The sequence below is a fragment of the Merops nubicus genome, unplaced genomic scaffold (assembly GCF_000691845.1).
Source record: "Merops nubicus isolate BGI_N331 unplaced genomic scaffold, ASM69184v1 scaffold15410, whole genome shotgun sequence".
Taxonomy (NCBI): domain Eukaryota; kingdom Metazoa; phylum Chordata; class Aves; order Coraciiformes; family Meropidae; genus Merops; species Merops nubicus.
This window is the reverse complement of record NW_008581006.1, coordinates 13,572-33,877: the sequence shown is the minus strand read 5'-3', so window position 1 is coordinate 33,877 and position 20,306 is coordinate 13,572. Positions and strand designations below refer to the sequence as shown.

The following is a 20,306-nucleotide window of genomic DNA, read 5'->3' as shown; positions in this document are numbered from 1 at the left end:
GTGTTTCAGATCCAGCAGATCTGGGGACAAATTACGGAGCTACAGAACGAGGGCCAGTGGGAGAGCGTGGGTGCTGGGGGTGCCAGCAAGGAGTGCCAGCACTGCTCCCGCGGGCAGCAAGAGCTTGCCCAGAGCCTCTGCGCATTCAGTGACCACAACAGATTCTGCTCCAGCTGGAGCAACGCTCTGAACAGCTCCAGACTCCGGCAGAGGACGACTGAGCCGTGCTCCCTGTGGATTCATCAGGAGCCAGCACTCCTCCAAGTCAGTTTTCCTCTGTGCTTAGACATCAGCTGGAGCATTTTCCATTAACATCTAGGTTATGTGAAGTACCTGCCATGTTTTGTTCCACAATGCACTAATTGCATTTGTATATCAAAAACAAAAATTAGCTTTGCAGCTGTTTAAAAAAAAATAGTTGTCATTACAAATTTTGAGTAAAGTCCTCAGGAAACGATGGGATGTCGTAAGTTACAGAACACTGTGCACCAAAATTCAAAGAGAGTCTTTACATGCTCAAATAGAAAAGTATAAAAAAGGAAAAAACATTGATCTGACCTGTATAGAAATCAAGAAATCAGCCAGATAATAAAATAATTTTGCTCTAATACACAGCAAACATTCCTGCCCAGCCACTAAGATGATGACATTTCCAAGCAGGTTCTGAACAATGGAGGAAAAAGTACAGATTTAACTACAAATCCTCTTTTACATCTGCTGTTGTGTGGATCTTCGCCTGCTAGAAGCCCACCAGCACCCAGGGAACAGCCTGGCAGGAGTTCTTAGAGGTGACATCGGTGGCACTGGGCTGCATTTACCCCCCCCTTGCCCGCCACATGCCAGAGGAGCAACAACAATGGAGAATTTGTAAAAACAGCAAAGCTTCCTTCATTCCATCATTGCTCTGAACTGCTGTGTGTACTCGGACAGCTCCTGAGTTTGATCCTGCAGTTCCCTCATGGCATCTGCATTGGGATATTGTATTGCAGCATTTTTGGTGGCGAGGGCCAGATTCTTCAAGAGGCTGCAAAAGCGGCTGCTGCTGTGCAGAACGTCGTTCCGAGCATCCCTTTCGTGAGTTTCCTGGCAGAGAGAATCCACTAACTTTTGTCCCACCATAATGATCAATTTGCTGTGAGATATGAAGACTTCAGGTGGCTGGTTGTTGCTCAGACTGTTAGTAAATACATTGAATGCCTTGTGGAGTGCACTGAAACACAGCTTACAGTGTTCTGAGAGAACAATTTTCCTTGCAGAGTCCTGCTTGCTTTGAATTACAGCCTTTTTTGCAGATGGCAAAACCTGGGAAAAGGTGAAAAAAAAATAACCTCAGTTTGGTGGCATAATGATTATTCCTTTATTTGCTCTATGCTATATTCTTCACATTTCTTCACTGACAGGGAGTTTTGTTAGTTAATAGTCTCCAAGGTGCCCCAGCCCAGGAGTCTTTCACAATAGTTTCTCTTTGCAAAGAGTACTGGACTTCAAAGTGCTATTTCCTCCTGATTGCCTTTTTTTCCCTAAATAAAATTAACTGAACACAATTTTAATAATGGATAGCACATAAAGTGCTGTAGCTGAACATCAACCAGTCTGGACCTCAAGCTTTCAGACAATACAAAACATTCAAACTTGATCTTTAATGGTGCTGACTTCATGAGGGTTATGAATGATTAAAACTGTACAATAACATTAGAGTCAATCCTTACACCAGTGCATGACAAGATATTTTAAAATATTAACTCTCACAGGTTTATCCCAAATGATACACAAAGGCAAGCAAATAAATGTATGACCTTAATCTGGAGTGGTTCGTTAAATTTGAGGAAAACAAATGTCTTGCACAAGTTTTCAGCACTTATTCTAGGAACTAGTTCTGGGAAAATTATGAGAAAAGAAATAGGTCGCTCTGTATATGTGTGTGTGTCCAAATGCAAATTATTTTGAATTTTAGCAAGCACAGAAACCAAGGACTAGAAGTCCTCATAAGAATAGTTTTCAAAAATACCTTTAGTTTTGAATCTCTACTCTTCTTTGCTACTTCTTTACCTGAAATTATCTTCTGTGCCTGCTACAAATCAAAATGAAAGCAAAGTTGAAATGTTGCACATAAAATATTTAAATATAATTTTTTTTTTTCTTATTTCAGGGGGGAAACCACTCCTTGCTATGCAGCCTTCATGTTATGGATGTCAATTCATGTTATGGACATCATTTATTAGAAATAGCCGTAGGTTTTTTCCAATTAAAAATTTACTGTCTGATCCTGCAAGATATATGCCAGCATTTCTTTGTGAAACCAAGTTAGTTATATTCTTAGTAGATGTTTCAGTAATTCTTTTTAACAAATTATTTTAAAAAATCCATTTGGTAATCCACAGTAAGAGTTAAATTTGTTAAATCAAAGTTTTCTGTGAAAGTGTTCCTTCCAATACACCTCAAGTGACAAAGTCAGTGTCTCTTGAATAGTCACATCAGAGTCAGACAAACAAAACGCACAAGAAGAGAACTATTAGTCAAAAGAGAAGAAACAAATTGTTAACCCCCAGCTAAAAGCTGTCTCTCAAATGACTTTAAACAGGAAAGCTAAAGTTCTTCTCTCAGTGCTGACTGGCTACCAGGGTAAATTCTCAAATGCCAGTTCTCTTTATTACTTAAAATCATGGATTGTTCTACAGGTGTCATCTAGCACTGCAGAAAAGTCTTGAATTCACCTAATATCTGGAAAACAGGAAATAGCGCAAACCGAATTTGGCACTAGAGCAAAGATAAAATAGTGCTAATAGCTTAATATCTGCAAACATACAAGAACATAGAGAATAAAATCCAGTTCTACTGACCTGTAGCTGCACATAATCACAGTCCTCAGTGACGTTTTCTTTTGGTTTCTCAGAAGACACCTGACTTTGGTTGGGTTTATCAGGAGTACTTCTTTGAAGTGAATCTATGTCTGTTCTTCTTGGCACTATGATTTGTTTTGCCACTTTGTATTCTGGGTTCACTTTCGATTGCTTAATTTCTTGTTCCTCTTCATTCTTTCTGAAGAGAAGCTTTCCATTGGCAATGATGATGGACACAAACCTCTTGATATCATCTGGAATGGTGCGGGCTACCATAACAAAGCGATCAAGATCATCTGGGTTGTTTTGAGGTTTCCTGAGGACCAAAGCTTCTAGTGACCAGTTACAGTTGTTTAGAGCTTCCCGTGTTTCTGTTAAAATTTTGAATGAGTTCCTAAGAATTTCTAGCTGTTTTTTAATTCTGGTCTGGAGGTTGTTATCAGTGAGGTAAGAGGCGTTTACCTTCATGAGTTGAGCAAAGGCCAAGAACTCTCCCAGTGATACTTTGATGTGATCAACTGCTCTATGGATTTCTTCAATGCTTTTCTCTAGGTGTTCCTGTAATCTCCATTTACTGCTCACAAAGATCATTAAACTTGCAACCGAACTGGATACGCCGTGCTGCAATCGAGTCAGTGTCTCTATGGCTACGTCAAGGTCCAGTTTAATTTCTTTGGGAGGCTCTTCTGATGGTGACATAGAGAAAGACTCAGCAGAAGAGTTTGAGGATGTAGAGAGCGTGCTACTTCTGCTATCCACACTAGAAACAGATAATCTGTCTTGTTCTAATTTGGCATCTCCTGAGAGCTGTGGAGGAGCACTGTACGCTTGGTCTCCAGAACTATCGCTGGGATTTTCCGTCTCTTTCTTGGTCTGAGCAGCGGTAGGCAAACCTTTTGGAATATCATAAACATTCTCTTCAGAGATCTGATTCTCAGTCTTTGACTCCAGGAGACCTGTGGATACATCGCAGCTACCATTTTGTGGCAAAAGGAGTGCATCCCGTGAGGATGGAACGTCATAAAGATGGCTATCTGGAAATGTTAATTTCCGTTGTGTTGGTGGGACATCATATAATTGTGGATTTACAACTTTGGCTTCAGTAGTTGTTGTTAGTGCCTTGTACCTGGCTGGTGGTATATCATAGAGCACCTGGTTCTCCAAGGAATGGCCAGAAAGGTTTTGGTTTAATGCTGTTTTTTCAGGTGATGCTGGAATATCATAAATCCATTCTGACTTTCGAGGATTTGGCAAGGTATTGTAATGGCCCCAGCACTTTTTCTGAGATTCATTTTCTAAAACATCAGTTTCTCTTTTGGGAGGGACATCATAGAGCTGCAACAGAGCACATAGGATTTATAAACCATGTTTTTAAACAAGAAACAAAACTGAACTCTCTGAGCACATAAATGTGTGTTACTCCAGTAATGCCAATGGAACTGCACCACAAAAAAGCCAGCCCATGATTTTCAGTTTCATTCTAAAATGCTCAAGCCTCACTTATGACAGTTAAAATACTTTGAGCACAGAGCATTAAATCATACAGCAGTGTCCCCAGCCAGTGAAATCTGTAGGCTCTTCCCTGGCTCTTTTGGGCTGGGAGACTCACAGTTTTCTGGAATGGCTACAAGAAAAGTGAAATGCCAGTTTATTAATAGGCAATGTTAAACACTCAGTTTTACAGAACAAAGGAGATTTTGCATAAAATTCTGCATAAGAAAACACTTGATTTTCCAGTATCCCTACCCCCATTTTTTTTTTTTTTTTTTTTTTTTTTTTTAATTAGGATATGTATCTATCACCAACAGATGCCACTGACTATTTTCAAATAACTGCAATGAGTTTAAATTTTCACTTGGTACAGGTTTGCTAAGATGTATACAGGTCTTAAAAATATATGTGTGTGTACAGCTGAAGTCTAAGCTGGAAAATAAGAATTCAGGACCACATTTTGTCTGAGAAAATCCAGACTAATACTAAGAGGCACTTCAGGAGAAACTGTACCTGGCTACCTTACAAGCCCAAAGCATAAGCATGAGAGAGCACAAGGAACTATAAAGGTGTGCAGCAACAAGAATCTGAAGGTACTGCTATGCAATGAAAATTTTACAAAGAACTGGCCAGGTCAGGCTTCCCCATTTCAGAAAACACACGTGAGAATCATAGAATTAGTATGGTTGGAAAGGACCTCTAGGATCATCGAGTCCAACCTTCCTCAAGTGAAGGGAGAGAAGGGAACCCACAGAAGGGTGTTTCAGACCAAAGCCAGAATTTTCCAAATTGCCCACGAACAGAAAAATTGTAAGAAAATTTTATTTTGGAAGCGATGATAAACCACGTCTCTGAAAGGCAATCTGATCCCAGGCTGCTGCAGCTGGTCAGTGCAATCCCTAACAGCCACAAAGACATCAGGAACACAAGCACCAATGAGCAATTGCTCATCTGCCAGCACCCCAGCTCTGGGCAGCACTAGCCCTACTGTCACTGCTGAAGAGGTTCTGTGCAAGGCTGGCTTCTCCAGTGGTGGGGCTGCTGTCAACCTACAGCACTTCTCTTTAAATCCACAAAACGTGGAAGGCTCAGACTTCCAGTGCTGGATGGTCTGCCCTGAGGTCCCACACCTGAATGTGCTAAGGAACCTGTCAAAATTCTCTCAGAATCTAAAACCATTCAGGAAACTTGAAATATTTAGTACTCAACTAATAAAAAATTTACATTGAGGCATGTTCTTTGTCATGAAATTTCAGATCAGCCCTTTCTTCAAGGATGGTTACTTGTCAAATAGAGTGGAAGCAATGGGAAGCCTGACCCCCTCCCCAAAGCCAGGTGTGCTCTACTCCCAAAAGAGGTGGTGGAATAGTCCTGCAGAGAATGGGGACAGTCAGTTTCTATCTGCTTAAATGTTACAAACAGAGATTCAAGAATGTAGGGCATTGAATTTACTTTTCACACTGTCATAAGAAGATAAGGCAAAATATCTTGTTCATAGAATCACAGACTGGTTTGGGTTGGAAGGGACCCTTAAAGGTCATCTAGTCCAACCCCACTGCAGTGAGCAGGAACATCTTCAACTAGAGCAAGTTGCTCAGAGTCCCAATCAACCTGACCTGGAATATTTCCAGGGATAGGGCATTGACCACCTTTCTGGGCAACCTGGACGAGTGTTTCACCACCCTTATAATGAAGAATTTCTTCCTTTTATCTAGTTTGAATCTTCCCTCTTTTAGTTGCCTGCAGTCTGAAAAACAGACCCAGTGGTAGTCCTGGTAGGTACCCTGACTGCCTGGGAGTCAGGGAGTGTTTGTCTCTTTAATCTGAGGGACAAAGCACTGCACTGAAGATGTGCTGGTCTTATCCCTGCCATCACTTTGAGGGAGGTCCAGCACATATAGAATCATAGAATGATTTAGGTTGGATCATCCAGTTCCAACTCCCCTGCCATGGGCAGGGACACCTCCCCCTAGACCAGGTTGCTCAAAGCCTCAGTCAACACGCCCAGTGTCATAGCAAATAAAGATTATTCTCTTGTGTCCAGTGAGTCTTACTTACGTTGCCCACTGGTGCGTCTTTCTGGGCAATAGCTCCTGCATCTTCTAGGCTGGACGGGATGTTGTAAAGCTGCCTCTGCTCCTCCTGGAAGTGCTCGGTGGATCTGACCAGCAGAGAGCCCTTGCGTGTCGTGGGCGGAGTGGCACCGCTCTGGTCAAAGGGGAAAAAAAACAGGTTGACTTCAATCCTTTTTAGAGTCCACGGAAGACTTTGGTGGAATCAAAGGCTTTCAGGTCCCAGTTTAGACAGCATGGGTCAAACTCAAGCTGCTGGAGAGCTGCTGGAGCACACCCTGCAGTGCTGAGGCACTAGGTGGTGTGAGGCAGCTGCCACTGGCACTCCTGGCTTTGGGTCTGAGCAGGGATCATCCCACTTATGTGAGTAACATGGAGAAGCTTGTGGATAAAAAATTAATTAGAGTGGGCTCAACACTGCACTGCTAGGTGCTGCCAAGGAGAAGAAAGCAGGTGACATCCACTCTCCCAGGGGAGCATAGTATGAGGAGCAAGGTCATGTAACGGGGTGCTTCAGTGGTGGGTGCAATCAACACACTGCCCTTGCCCCAAGCCCCAAGTGCACTGTGGTTGCCAGACTTAACCCCTCGTGTTTTGTTGCCCAGGATGCAGACGGTGTTGGGGACATTTAGTTTCTTTTTGTACATGTACTTGTCCTCTTCTGTAAACATCTTGAAATCTTCCCAGTTAAAGGACTCAAGGACGAAGCACATCTGATGGATAAACCACAGAACTCATCTGTGCCCGGGACCTCAGCAATGGTAAAACTGGAAGTGTTTACTAGATTTTAATTTAAGATGCGTTTCTCTAAATGGCTAACAAATTCAAACCAAAACTCCTTTGGGTTTTGAACTTCCCTAAAAACATTTCATTTTCTGCTTTTTGTAAAATTTGGCCAACGGGGAAACAGTAGAATTTACCCTAAAATCTACTCTGAGGTGGTAGAGGGTCTCAGGGGAAGGGGGAGTGCCACGGCAGGACTCACCCGCGTGAACAAGGACTCCCGGCGCGGTGTGGATGGGACATCATACACCTCACCCCTGATGTTTGGGGCTGAAGCCCGGCATGCTCTCGGGAGGGTAAAAAGATGCTTTTAGGAGGAAAAGAAAACAGATAATGAGCAAGCTGCAGTAAACTCCAGACATCTTTTAATAGTTACTTAGCTGAATTGGCCACCACTAAAGTAATAACACTTGAGTGATTAAAAACCTTTCAGCTTTTCACTGATGGTGATAGACAGGGCTTGACTTTACAAGCAGGCATGGTTTTTTTTTCCCCCATAATTCTCCTTTGACAGCATTTCTGATTTATTTTAGATAAGATTTGGAACATAGAAATCCAAGACATTCTGCCTTACTAACCAAGGGAGGGAAAAGGTTTGGAGAAAATCCAGCTTCAGTTATCACTTAAATCTTCAGGCTACCCAAAAGCAGAACAACTAAAAAAAGAAAAGCAGAATTTCTACTTCTCCAGTCCTACAGAGTCATTAGGTCAAGCCATATTCAGTGAGAGTAAGAGAAGCAACAAGGTACGGGCTGGGATGCATTATTTTGTAGTTACAAAAGACTTACTCACTTGGTAAGAGTAAACATAGTTACCTTGCTGTCCTGTCCAGCTACCTGAACAGAGAAGTCTGATATAGGAATTACATTATTTAGGTCAATTAAAAACTAAATCTCCTGTTTGTTTAAAACATCATTTTAAGAGCTATGATCTGTGGGCCAATGAGTTGAGATACTAAAATTTGAATGCTGGCTTTTTTAAAAATCAATCCCAAAAGCACAGTTTTGTTCATTTAAAATGGGTCTAGGCTGGCTCTCCGCAGCTGGTTTATAAATGGAGTCTTGTAAGTCACTGACCCACAGAAACATTGCTTTATTACAATCAATTATTTAAAATTTGAGGCAGTGCTCTACACCGTGTGAGTGTTGTAGTGACTAAATGTAGTGGAAATACGGTGAAGGAACAAACTCCAGCTTTACAACTGCTTGCTTTATTTTTGTGAAAGCTTTTGGCTCTCGTCTGAAGAGAGGGAATGATGAGTGAACACAGATCCCATTGGCCCTCTGTGGCAGGAGCCATCCTGCTTGCTAACCGAGGCAGAAGAGACTTTCCTGAGTAGAAAAGGTAAAAGTTAAGTAGTATGAGGAAAGTCATCCTTAGCCCAGGTCTTTTTTTCAGATGGACAAATCTTAGGGAACAACAAACAGGAAACTCACTGAATATCACATTTTATTATTTTTTAAAGCACTTTCAGTGACAGTGAGGCAAGAAGGTGCTCTGTGTATGAGGCAGAAGTGATGAGGCTGTTCTACAGGGTGGAAGCACACAGGCTTCGAGGGATGGCGTTTTGGTTTATTGCTTTCAGTCAGCTCCCTTGAAGACTTGCAGTGGCTTTACCCAGCTGTTCAGAGGACAGCTGAGCGTTCCAGGAACTTTGCCAGCTGTCCCATAGGATCTGCAGTCTGGAGAGCTGTGGTTCGTTCTGCCTACACAGAGGCTGCTCCCCGTGCCTCTGCGTACGGCTCGCGAGCACCATGACACAGCTGGTGCAGCAACAGCTGTGACACTGCAAGAGGCAGCTCAGGCAGATCCCAGCCTCTAAAGAATAAAAGCAGGCTGAGATTTTTTTTTTTCTTTCTTTCTCCATTAAAGTAAACAAGGCTTAGGTATATAAACTTGTGAGATGTCAGAGAGGCAGGAATAGCCAAGGAGCTCCTCTGTTGCACCATTCTTTCAGATGGAGAATAACAGATGACATTTTCAACCTGATTTTCTTGCACAGCATGGAAAAATCTGTATCAATCTCACGTTCAATTTGCAAATGCTTTCTTTAGGGCCAGGAATGGAGAGAAATCAGATAACGAAGTGCAAAAGGGTCTTTTGTAGCTATTACTCAGTGTGATCTTGAGTTATGGTAACTGTACACATCGGCTGAATGTGCAGCTGCAGCGCTGAAAATTAGGTTTCAGTCAGGAGTTTGTCTGTTGTCCAGCACCCGTCTGCACACAGGAGGAAGCAGCATCTCAGTTTCCCTAACTGTGGCACAATGGGATGAAAGCTGGCCAATGGAGTCCCTTAAGTCAAATGATCTAGTTCAGGGCTGAATTTCCTTCCTTTTCCTTTTTCAGTTAACATTTCTAACATGATTGTTTTACATGGAATAAAGAGCAATGAAGAGCTCATGGGACCGAACAAAAACTTGTACTTGAAATCCCTCCTCACCATGCTGAAGGAAGCACAAGGTTTTTTTATGTCAAGACACTTAGTGTAACATTTAGTCAAATTACATTTTTCATTTACATGTTTCATTTGAAAACCCAATGCAAGGAGCAGGGAGAAGGAAGAGGCCAGGTCAGGCAGCTGGAAGGAAACCCTGGAGAAACAATTTTGCGATTCCCCTCTGTAACTGGTGGGACTGGTGGCTGCTCTCATCCCATATAAACTGGTCATGGTCTCGGCTCAGCAGCAGCAAAATCACAGTGGGAGAGTGTGAAACTGATTCAGGCCACGCCAAACCCAGTGCCCTCCAGTGTGTCTACAGTAGGTGCTGCTAATTTGTGCAACCTGGAGTAGCAGAAAAGGACATCAGCAGCACTCAGAACTTGCTGAGCTGCTGGAAACATCAGAAACCAAACCAAATGCAGCAATGGGCAGGGACACCTCCCTTAGGTGTTTGTTTTTTTTTTTTGTTTTTTTTTGTTTTTTTTTTTTTTTTTTTTTTTTTTCTTTTTCCATTGCAAATCACCTTCCTGTGCAGATGGATGCAAAGACCCCATGTGTGCCCAGAGGACTCTGGATGGAGACATGCTGTAGACTATCCGAGGAAAAAGTTCTATGTCTTGTTATTTTAACTTTGGTATATGTTTGTAAATCATTTCTAGGGTCTTCTAAACAAATGGTATATTCCTTACTTCCTGCCTTATTTTACAGCTGCTTTAAACTGTCAAAAAAGTGAGGGACTACAGAGTATAGAGACTTTCATCTGTTGCCCAGAGTAGCATTTCTCACATGATGCTATAAAGTGCAGTAGAATTGATGGGAGTTTCCTAAACACCATTTATTAAAACGGCTTTACTGCAGTTCCACTGAAATGCTCAGGCCAATAGTCTTTACTATTGTCCCACTCCCAACGACTGGTTTGATAACAACAGTTGTTACTGTCACAGCTGCTTATATTCTCACCTGGTTAGTTGAGCTTTGGGTTCTTTCACTGAGCACCTGTGCAGCCAAGGCTGGCACCTGATATATTCCTTGGGCAGGCAGGGTGGAGACCCTGGCTGGAGAGGTAACCCATCCCTCCATCTTCTCATAGGTAGATGACAACACGGAAGGTTTGGGGACAGAGGGAACCTGGTAGATGTTTTGTTGGCCAGCTGGCGACTCTGTGGAGTCGCTCCTGGTGGAAAGAGGCAGCAGGGCAGCCTGAGAGGTGGTGAGGAGCTGCAGGCGGTTGGCAGGGGCCAGGCCCTGCCTGCCGTGGAGGGAACACTTCCACCAGCCCTCGCTGCCGACGACGTTCTGCTCCAGGACCGTCAGGATGTCTCCTCTGCGGAAGGCCAGCTCATCCGAGCACTCTGCCTTGTTGTCGTACAGCGCCTTCGCCAGGGTGTTCTGGGGGAGAAAAACCATCAGCACTACACTGCTGCACCAACAAGTGTTAAACACCAAGCCAGAGAACAACTACCTCCACCTTAATTTAAAATTAATCCAAGTCCACCCATTTCCACTTTGAACAACACTTCTCAGAGCATTGGCTTCAGAGTTGAACATTTGCAGCCTGTGTCTGCTATGTTCAGCGCAGTAACAGAATACAGAGGAATAGCACTCCAGTATATTTCTTCACCACCTTTCCCTCCAATACTCTTGAAGACCACTGCTAACATTCATTACTTAGACATAGTACTTATGAAAAGGAAAAAAACCCAGGCTAATTTTTTCTTTTCTCAGAGCCATGTGAAGACAGACCTCTCAGTAGCATCAGCACTAAGGGGGTTAACAAGTGCCCAGTGGCAACACCAGTAGCAGAAATACTGCTGAAGAGCAGCACTAGGCTGTGGTACTTGTGAAGACCCAGACTCCAGCTAACTGTGTTCATGTCCAGCCCAGACTGGAAAGTTGGATCCTACTGATTCAGAGCTTCCCAAGCTAACAATTTATGAGACATTAGCTCAGTTTAACGTCTAATTCTGCACACAGTGCCACCAGATAAATAGCTCTGCTAGCTGCTAAATTTTCACAGCAGGTCAGCATGTTCATGAGCTCATCTTCACACTAGCACACCTGAAACAGTGGATGTGTTTCTCTCTGCATCACACAGACATCACCTGTACCTGAATACTGTCTCCAGCGGATCCTTCAACATCCTCACAGAGTACTCTTATTGGACTTTTTTTTTTAGAGAGGAAACCAAGGAAGAATAAAGTCGATAACTTTCCTAAGATCACACAAAATCTGTCAGGCAGCAAAAATTCATGTTTCCCAGCTTCTTCAGCACAGGGCAGCCCTACCCGTCTCAGCTGAAAGCCTTACATTTCTGGTAATCATGAGTGTGTAGGTCACCACATTTTATTTTTAGTGTATTTATTCTGGGTTACTCCTTGCAAGATGACAGTTAACAGAATGCAAAGTAGCAGCAGCAGGTAGCTTTATTCACCCAAGGCATTTGTGCAAAGGGTAGAGCAAGCTGTGGACACAGCGTTTCTCAGTACAAGGTAACGTTTGCTCTCAGCTTTAAAATGAGACTGACTGCTTCCCAGTCAGTGGGACACTGGCTGTGCCCCAGCATTAGTTTCTTATCAGAAAGTGCAAGTAATGTCCAAAGAGATAGTACCCAAATAGGAAACGTGATGCCTTGTATTTTTGTCCAGAGCATTTGCTGTAAAGCAACAGCTGGCTTGGAAGTTGCAGCAGAAGAAAATTAATTTGTCAGCTCAGCTGATGAGAAGGGCCTGTTGTGAGCAGCACGCACTGCTTCATCAGAGTGGCCATGAACAATGGCCCCTTTATGATACATTGGCTTGTCCATCAGCAGCTGCCAGAGATGGACAACAGTCCCATTTACCTTCTGTCCTAGCTTGGTTAAACAGTCTTGAACATGGGAGTCTGCTTTCTATTTGGACAATGCCAAATGTTCTGAACCACCTGTGTTGAAGTCAGGCCCCCAGGAATCCCACCACAGAATGCAGCTTCACACATTGTTGCAATTTTGGAGAAAAAAACTCAAAACAACCCAGCCAAAAAAAAACCAGCTAACTTTTCCTATTATTTATCAGCAACACTTCTAGATCTGGCTTAACGTTTGATCTCTTGTTGCTGCGTGCTGTGCAGATACACTGCAAGACAGTCCCTCTTCTTCAGAGCTGAAGAGGACAGGCAGAGGGACACTCCCTTTTGCAAAAGGGCAGCTGAAACATGAAGAGCCTTATCGAGGGGCAGGCAGGAAACGGGCGGCAGAGCCAGGAAGCCTGAACTCAGCAGCTGAGCCCCTGCCTAGTGCATTAGACAACAAGATCACCCCTCTCAGCTGCACTAACACAAATAAAAGGAAAATTTATTTCATAGTATAGTTTTAAAAAGCATTGAAAGGTTGACAGTTCCTCAGCTAATTATTTCTTACTAAACACATTATTTGGCCTAATTCCTTAATTAAGGTATGAAACTACACAAGTCTAATTTCAAGTCTCATCTTTTTTACAGTAAATATGTTGATTTTGCACTAGGTCAGAATTTGGCCTGTAGACATCAGTGAGAATTTCTGCAAATACTCACTGCAGACTACAACCTAAGTTATGCGGAGTGAAGAGATACTCTTCCCATTCAGCAACATTAAAACGTGACTGCAGCAGGTACCAGCAGGATACACTTTTCCAATTATTCTCTCATCTCTTTTCCTAGACATTGCTAGATCTGCTTTGCTGCATATTAGTGAAGTGAGAGGACAGTCAGATCAGTGACAGCAACAGGGAGGTCTCAGCTCCATTCAGCAGCTAATCTCTTCCACAGAAAGTTTGTCAAAACTCAAGTAACCAACATTCTATTTGGCAAAGTGAGAGGAGTCTATTCAGGGGCACCCACACAGAACAAAAAGCTAAATTTTAAACTTATACCATGGATGTTACAAACTTTTTCAACAGAAAAAGTATTTTTGCTTGAAGCACAGCACACATTCCTTTGGTTTTGCCAGTGAAGTTGTGCAAACATCTCACCGTGGCCAAGTAGCCCACAGTGAGATACCAACTCTAAGCAAAACACTGGTTCAGATTTTGGAAGGTGATCTCTGATTTGTGGAGCTCAAATCACAACACATGGACTCATATCTGCAGGCAACGTGAATACTCAGGAACCTCTGAAATCATCTCAACTGCAAGCCAAGCAGGGGATTAAAAAAGACCCCAAAACACCATAGGACACTTTGGGAAACCTGATCTAGCTAGAACAACAGATCTGTTCATAGATCATCTCCTATCCCATCCACAGGGCAAGAACCAAAAGTTTTCAGACCTTAGATAGATAAATGATGGAGAGAGGCCCCAGTGCCTGCCCACAGAACATGAATGAATCAGAAGGTTGTCAGCCCTGCAGGGCAGTGCAGCTCTCAAATGGGGGGCAGGTAGGGGGAGGAAAATGAGTTCTTCCACCTAATGCAGTGCTAAATTAAATTTCAAGTTTCAGGACACATGGTCAGTACCATAGAGTTACAGAATCTTTTCCATCCACTCTCAGTTTCAGTATTACACAAGTGCACAGCAACAGAAATCAATTTATCATTATAAATTAATTGGGTCCCAGCCCATCACTGGTGCAATAGGCCACCCACTGGTACAGGTACGACTCTGGGGGGCAGTGAAAGGCATTGGTAATCTAACTGGTTTATCCTTTTATCTTGGAACTAGTCTCTGAAAGAATTTATAACATATAGAAATGTTACACAGAGTATTTCAGTAATTTGTAACTAGCAAATTACAGGAAGGCCCCAGGCCAACATCCTGCCCCCCCCATCATCTTCCCTGAACAGGCTCTTCTGTGTGTTTTCAGTGCCCACAGCCTGCCAGGAAGTTACACCAGCATGTTGAAGAACCAATACAAGCACACGCTGCAGTAATTAATTTCTGTTGAATTCTAATCTCCACAAAAACACTGAAGCAGGAACAGGTCTGTCTTTCTGCTTTGCTCTGTGAGTTCTCCTTTGCTCCTCTATTTACAGGACTCACTCTCTTTATCTCTTGTTTCCTTTCCAAGCATTCTGGTTGCTTCCCCAGCCTCTCAGGACCTGACTGCACCAGGGCTGGAGTGGAAGAGATTGTGAAGCATTTCTCTTATGCAGTGTTATCACCAAAAGAATGCAGGCAATACTGTTTGTATAAGGTCCACTAGCTTTTAGGACTCCCAGCTGTGGATTCACCAAGCCTTAGCCCAGGATGCTGAAGCAGATGTTGAAGGTCAGCCTTATACTGGTAAAACAAGCTGTAACAAACCCACAGCAATGTCCAACATCACAGGTGCTGATGTGTTTAGCTATTTTATAGGCTATACGTACAAGTGCTGAACAAGCTAACTTTGGTTCTGGGCAGTGATGTAGTTCTGGAAGCAAAGAGCTTGCTGTAAGATAGCTGATTTTCTAGTGGAGTTGGGGGTGGCACTGAATCCCAGTGTCCTGGTTTGAGTTGGAACAGAACTAATTCTCTTCACTGATTTTTTTTTTTTTCAGCTCCATCTCTTCTAAGTCACCGACCTTGCTGAAGTGAAGGTCAGATTTTCACAACCACTGTCTGCTTCTAGAGTGATGAAGCTCCATGTTTAGAGTTCCTACCAAGGGTCGGGGTGTGCAGAAAAGCTCTTGCTTGTACTTGCTCCTGCGCAAGATCAAGGTCACTGCTAAATCTTGTGCCCCACATTGACATGCAGAAAGTAAAAGGCCACACCTGTGGGGAGGAGCGGCCAGGACAGGTGACCCCAAACTGACCCATGAGGGGTTCCATCCCATCTATGTCATATTCAGTATAAAAGTGAGGGCTCACCAGGGTCAAGCCTCTTTTTCAATGGCTGGCATTGGTACAGAACTCCATCCACTCTGCCTTCAATCCCAATCCCTGTGTTCCTACATCTAGTTCCAGAACGCAGCTCCTGAATCCAGTCCTCATCTGCCACTGAGTCCAGTCTGGGACTTCCCCAGTGCCTGTCCCACAGCATCAGTGGTGACACTGATGCAGCTGCCATCAGGGCGGTTGGGTTCTATATTGATTTTGTATATATTTTATTTCATTAAAGCTGTTTTAATTTCCTAATCCATAGAAGTCTCTCTCCCTTATTCCCTTTCTCTTCCCCTCTGGGGAGCGAGAGGGGTTAACAGAGAGCCTCTCTTAATAAATCTAGTGGACTGCCATGGCCGAAACCTTGACATGCAGCACTAGAAAAAAAACCTGCAGGAGCCCCTGGGCTGGGTCAGTTATGAAAGCTAGACTGGTTGCATGTGTGTTCCACTGAAATTAACCCCCTGGCAATAATCCCATGAGGAAGGCATGGCCATGCCAAGTAGAGCAAAGCACTGTGACGTCATGTAAGGAACTGCCACTCTCCCATCTGTGCCCTGTCCCTTACTGGCATCCAACCCTGGAGCTCAGCATCCAATGGGATCCATCTACTTGTGTTAAGAAACAGTTACTGAGAAACCACTGGATGCCAAATCTGGTCCGATTTGCTTTCCAAAGAAATTCCATTCTTGGAGAAATTTTTAAGAGAACTCAGCCAACTGAATTTATGATCCAAATAACGGTAGAAGCAGTTGGATAGAGGAAAGTTACAGGAGGTTTATGGCAGGTAAGTGCTTGACCCAACAGCACAGGTAGCTAAGGTCTACTAAGTCCATGTCCAGTGATCTGGAGTGAAGCCGTTTGTAGTACAGGCTCTGGCTCATGTAACGTGGGGCTTTTTGGCAGAAATCAGGCTCCATCTACACTTTCCAATATCTAGGACATACGTAAAGAATCACCCTTTCTATCATGTAAGCAGAAGCATCTCTGACCTGCCCTTAAGTGTAAACAAGGCCTGCATTGCCAGATGGCAGAGCCCTGGTGGGATGCCTGGCTGGGAGGGAGCTGTGTGTCAGGACCACGGGCTCTGCACTCCTTCTTGCTCAGCAGAGGAGCAGAAGCGAGCTGGCCAAGGCCACCATCCACAACGTGCCACCCAGGGCCAGCTGGGCACAGCTCTGCGTCCTTTTAGATGGTCTCAGTAATGCAGCCTTACAATAACCAACATGTAATAAGCACCAAAGCAACACAGATGAGATCAAAGTGTTTTCCCCACTTTGACATTTGTTGCTTCTTCCCTGTCAGCAGCCTTGGGAAAAAAAAAAAAATCTCCTAAGACAAAGAACATCTTAAAATCCAGTTTATTGCCCCATGAGAAAGCACCGCAGCTACAGTGCTGTCACTTCTCTCACTGAGCAAACTCCAACAAGATGATGACAGAGCACAGGCCTAGAAAGCAGAGGCTGCGTCCTCTGCAGCCTCTTCCCGAGACACTGTTCTCCCCAAACAGAGTCCATGACCTCGTTAGAGCAACGCTAATTACTCACATGTATTGCACCGACCATACTGAATGCATTTACAGTATAAGACCTCTGGTAACACAGATTCAGTCAACTTAGGTGTGGAGGAAAGTTCTTGTGTAGCTGGAAGTCTGCTTCCTTATACTGAATTGTAGATCAGATGTTGCAACAGTGACTATTCCTACAAATCTGAACTTTTACATCTTTACTGTTTGTGTATTTTACCCACAACGCTCCTGCTACAAAACCTACCAGCCCTTGGGAGCTTTCAGAATGAAAGATGTTAGCTCATGTTTATTAATGAAGACAGGGAAAATTTTAATTAGGAGTCAGGAAAGATGATAATTTTACAATTCTGTAATACAAAACTCTGTAACCTCACAATGGAATTACACAGACTGACATCTGTGCTCTGTGTACATAGGAAATATCTGTGCTAAGGCAAAACCTTCCCAGTAAGATTTCCTGACCATTCTATCCCAGTGCTATCCTCAGCCTATGGTATAAACAACAGAAAAAAAATCACCCTCATAAAATATATGCAAATGTTTCCAGAAAAAAGCCTTCATGATCAAATGATAATTTGAGCATCTTCCCTGCAAGTCTGCTAGAATAATTCCTCTACTTCCTCCACCTTCCCACTCAGTTTGTATTCAGAAACTCCATTTCACTATGTATTATTTCATGTGATATATTATTAAAATAATAAAAAGAATAAAAAAATATAGTTTTAAGCTCAAGAATGTCTTTTGTAGATGAAGACAAATACTTTTCAGTGGCATTCTGCACATCAAAAAAAAAATCTGTAAGCACTTCTACTGCAGGAAAATGGGACTTCAAATATCTGAGAAGGAAAAGATACAAGGAAAGGCAGCAGTTTATGTTTGCTAAACAGTTATGTTCATGCATCAGTGACACCCTCTGACATGTTTACAGAACTGTTTCCAGTTAATCTCTTCACCTCCAAACAAAGCTGGAGAAATAAACATTCTCCACTGCCCCCTTAGCTGGGAACAGGCTTCCCAGAGAAGACCCTTTTAAATGCTAGACCGAGTTGAGTCAATTTAAGGCTTTGTTTAAAAATTTCAGTCTAAGTTTAGAAAGAGTTCATGTGATCAACATTCACTGAAGAAAGAAGAATTTACCTTAAATGCTCAGCTCTTTCTCTACATGTGTGTAGCTTCCTTCTTGCCATGGGACTTGCACATCCTGCTTGGTGTGTAACATTTTCTGTAGCATGCAGGACATCCTTCTACTGTACTTTTTGTTTGTGTATTTTGGAAAATAAGTGTTCTTGTTACACAGAAGTTTCAGATCTTTTTGTACAGGTTTCAACAAGAAATGAATGCCAGGAATTGCTTTTGTTGCCTATTCAAGGGTTAATTTATTTTTTAAGGGTTGAACTAGGTGCTAATCATCAGGTCTTAAATTCTGAATGATCAAATCAGTTTTTGATAAAGTATAACCTATTTTTAAACTTGACGCAGAGCCACTTAGAAATTTTGCAGCTTCACATTAGTCAGTGATGCAGGGGTGGGAATTAAAGCCAGTTATGTTAATTTTCCCCAAACCGTCTCTTCTCCACAAATGTTGTTCATCAAACTCTAGCTGTATTAAAACCAACAGAACACCTCCACTGTTTTCAGAGTGATGAGGATTTCATTCCCATTCATCACATTTTTGCATGTGTGTTCTTATGGCCAAGTTCAAGGAAAAATAAGTTGCCATTTACTGATATTTAAAAAGCTGAATGTTTCTGCATTTCTGGGCGTTGCCTCTTCCTACTATCCAGGTTTTCACCCATACGCACCAAATTACTTTTTTTTTTGACTTTCTAAACCTTTCAGTATCTTGGTTACATTTTACTACAACATCTATTTCCAAACACTGATTTAAAGAAATCAAATGTCCTGATGAGTACCAATTTTCTTCTTCTGCCTCCTAAGCCACAGATGCTTCACAGAGACTCACTATAGCAGAGTCCTTGCTCTCCTTCCTCTGCCTGCCCAGGGAACAGGCAAAAATCCCTAGGACAGGTTGTCAGGAGCAGCTCGTGAATTTCCCCTTTGCAGTCAGCGACTGCTGTATGTTCTCCCTCCTGGGTGCACGACACGGCAGGATGCTGTCCCTGCTTCCCATCTGACCTGCGGCGCAGCTTCTGCCGCCTCCCTGGACGTGGCAGGAGTGACAACAGCCGAGGTGGCAGAGGCTCGGGGTGGCTGTTCTTTGATTCATAATGAATCAGCAGCAAAACCACAGCTCCCGAAGGCTGCTGCTTCCTCCAGCTCTCTCGTTGCAGTTATCTGCCCCAAAACATTAGTTCTTTTTTAAGACTACCCTTTTGGCCAAAGTCACATTTATCTGAAGTTTTAATATTTCTCAGAAAAGAAGTGGATGTTTTTTTTCACCTGCCCTTGCCATACCGTGCACCCCCATGACAGCTGGTCGCTGTCCCTTCCCCTGACACTGGGGACCCTGCCCGAGTCCCAGCTGCCAGAGATCAGCTGGAACCTGGGGCTGAAAGATGCAGGGAGCTCCACAGCCAAGGTAATTCTGCTTAGCACAAAGCAAGCTGGTGCTCAGCATCTGTGTGCATGCTGTGCTCAGAGTCTGGGCAAAACCACGAGCACATGACTATAAAATGGATTTGATCCATCCACTTATTCCTCCCTCCTCGCAATTTTTCCTAAAAATGAACACTGCCACCACTCCTTCCCTTTTCTAGGCTTCAGCTCTCTCAGCAAGGAGCACTGCAGGACACGGTCAATCGTTATCCTGGAGTGCACAGACCTTCCCAGGCCCACATAACTCAGATTGAAATTGGTGCTTTCTTCATCAAAAACAGTGGCTCGAGCTGTAAAAAAAATTTCCATTACTCATTTTCTAGTGATTGGTGAAAAAAATGCCATCTTTTTTTAGAAAAAATATATAGGTCAAGTATTAATCATTTAAGGTCATTATTTCCAAGAAAATGGGGAAGACCAGGGGTATCTGAAGGGCCAGCCAGGGCCATTCAGTCATGGTAATTTTTTTTAATAGGGCATATTATTACTTAATATGCATGGCACAAAACCTTACCCTTCTTAACCATAATGCTGTGCTTGATAAAGCTTTTTTCCCCCCCCACCTTAACTTGGACTGTATGTTAAAAATTAAGACCCTGTGCTCTGTTAGTAGGGTGCACACAAGATCACTAACATGCTCTGAAAAGGGACCCTGACAGATCTTACACCACAGGCACTACCAGTTAAATAAGCCATTAAATTAACTGCAACAGAAATAAAATAAACTAGTACTTACACTGACCTTCATTTTGCTGTCTCCTGCTTCCCTGTTACTCCATCGCCTAAG

General features: G+C 43.1%; 1 protein-coding gene across 1 annotated transcript; it reads right to left on the bottom strand.

The window, feature by feature from the left end:
* Positions 1-888: 888 nt before the first annotated feature.
* CASS4 (Cas scaffolding protein family member 4) lies at positions 889-20,267 on the bottom strand. The gene is made up of 6 exons (XM_008948468.1): positions 20,256-20,267; positions 10,589-11,017; positions 7,389-7,493; positions 6,390-6,539; positions 2,841-4,175; positions 889-1,302 (listed from the first exon to the last, which is right to left on the bottom strand). The coding sequence occupies exons 1-6, from the start codon at positions 20,265-20,267 to the stop codon at positions 889-891; spliced, it is 2,445 nt and encodes an 814-aa protein (XP_008946716.1).
* Between the last annotated feature and the right edge of the window lie 39 nt (positions 20,268-20,306).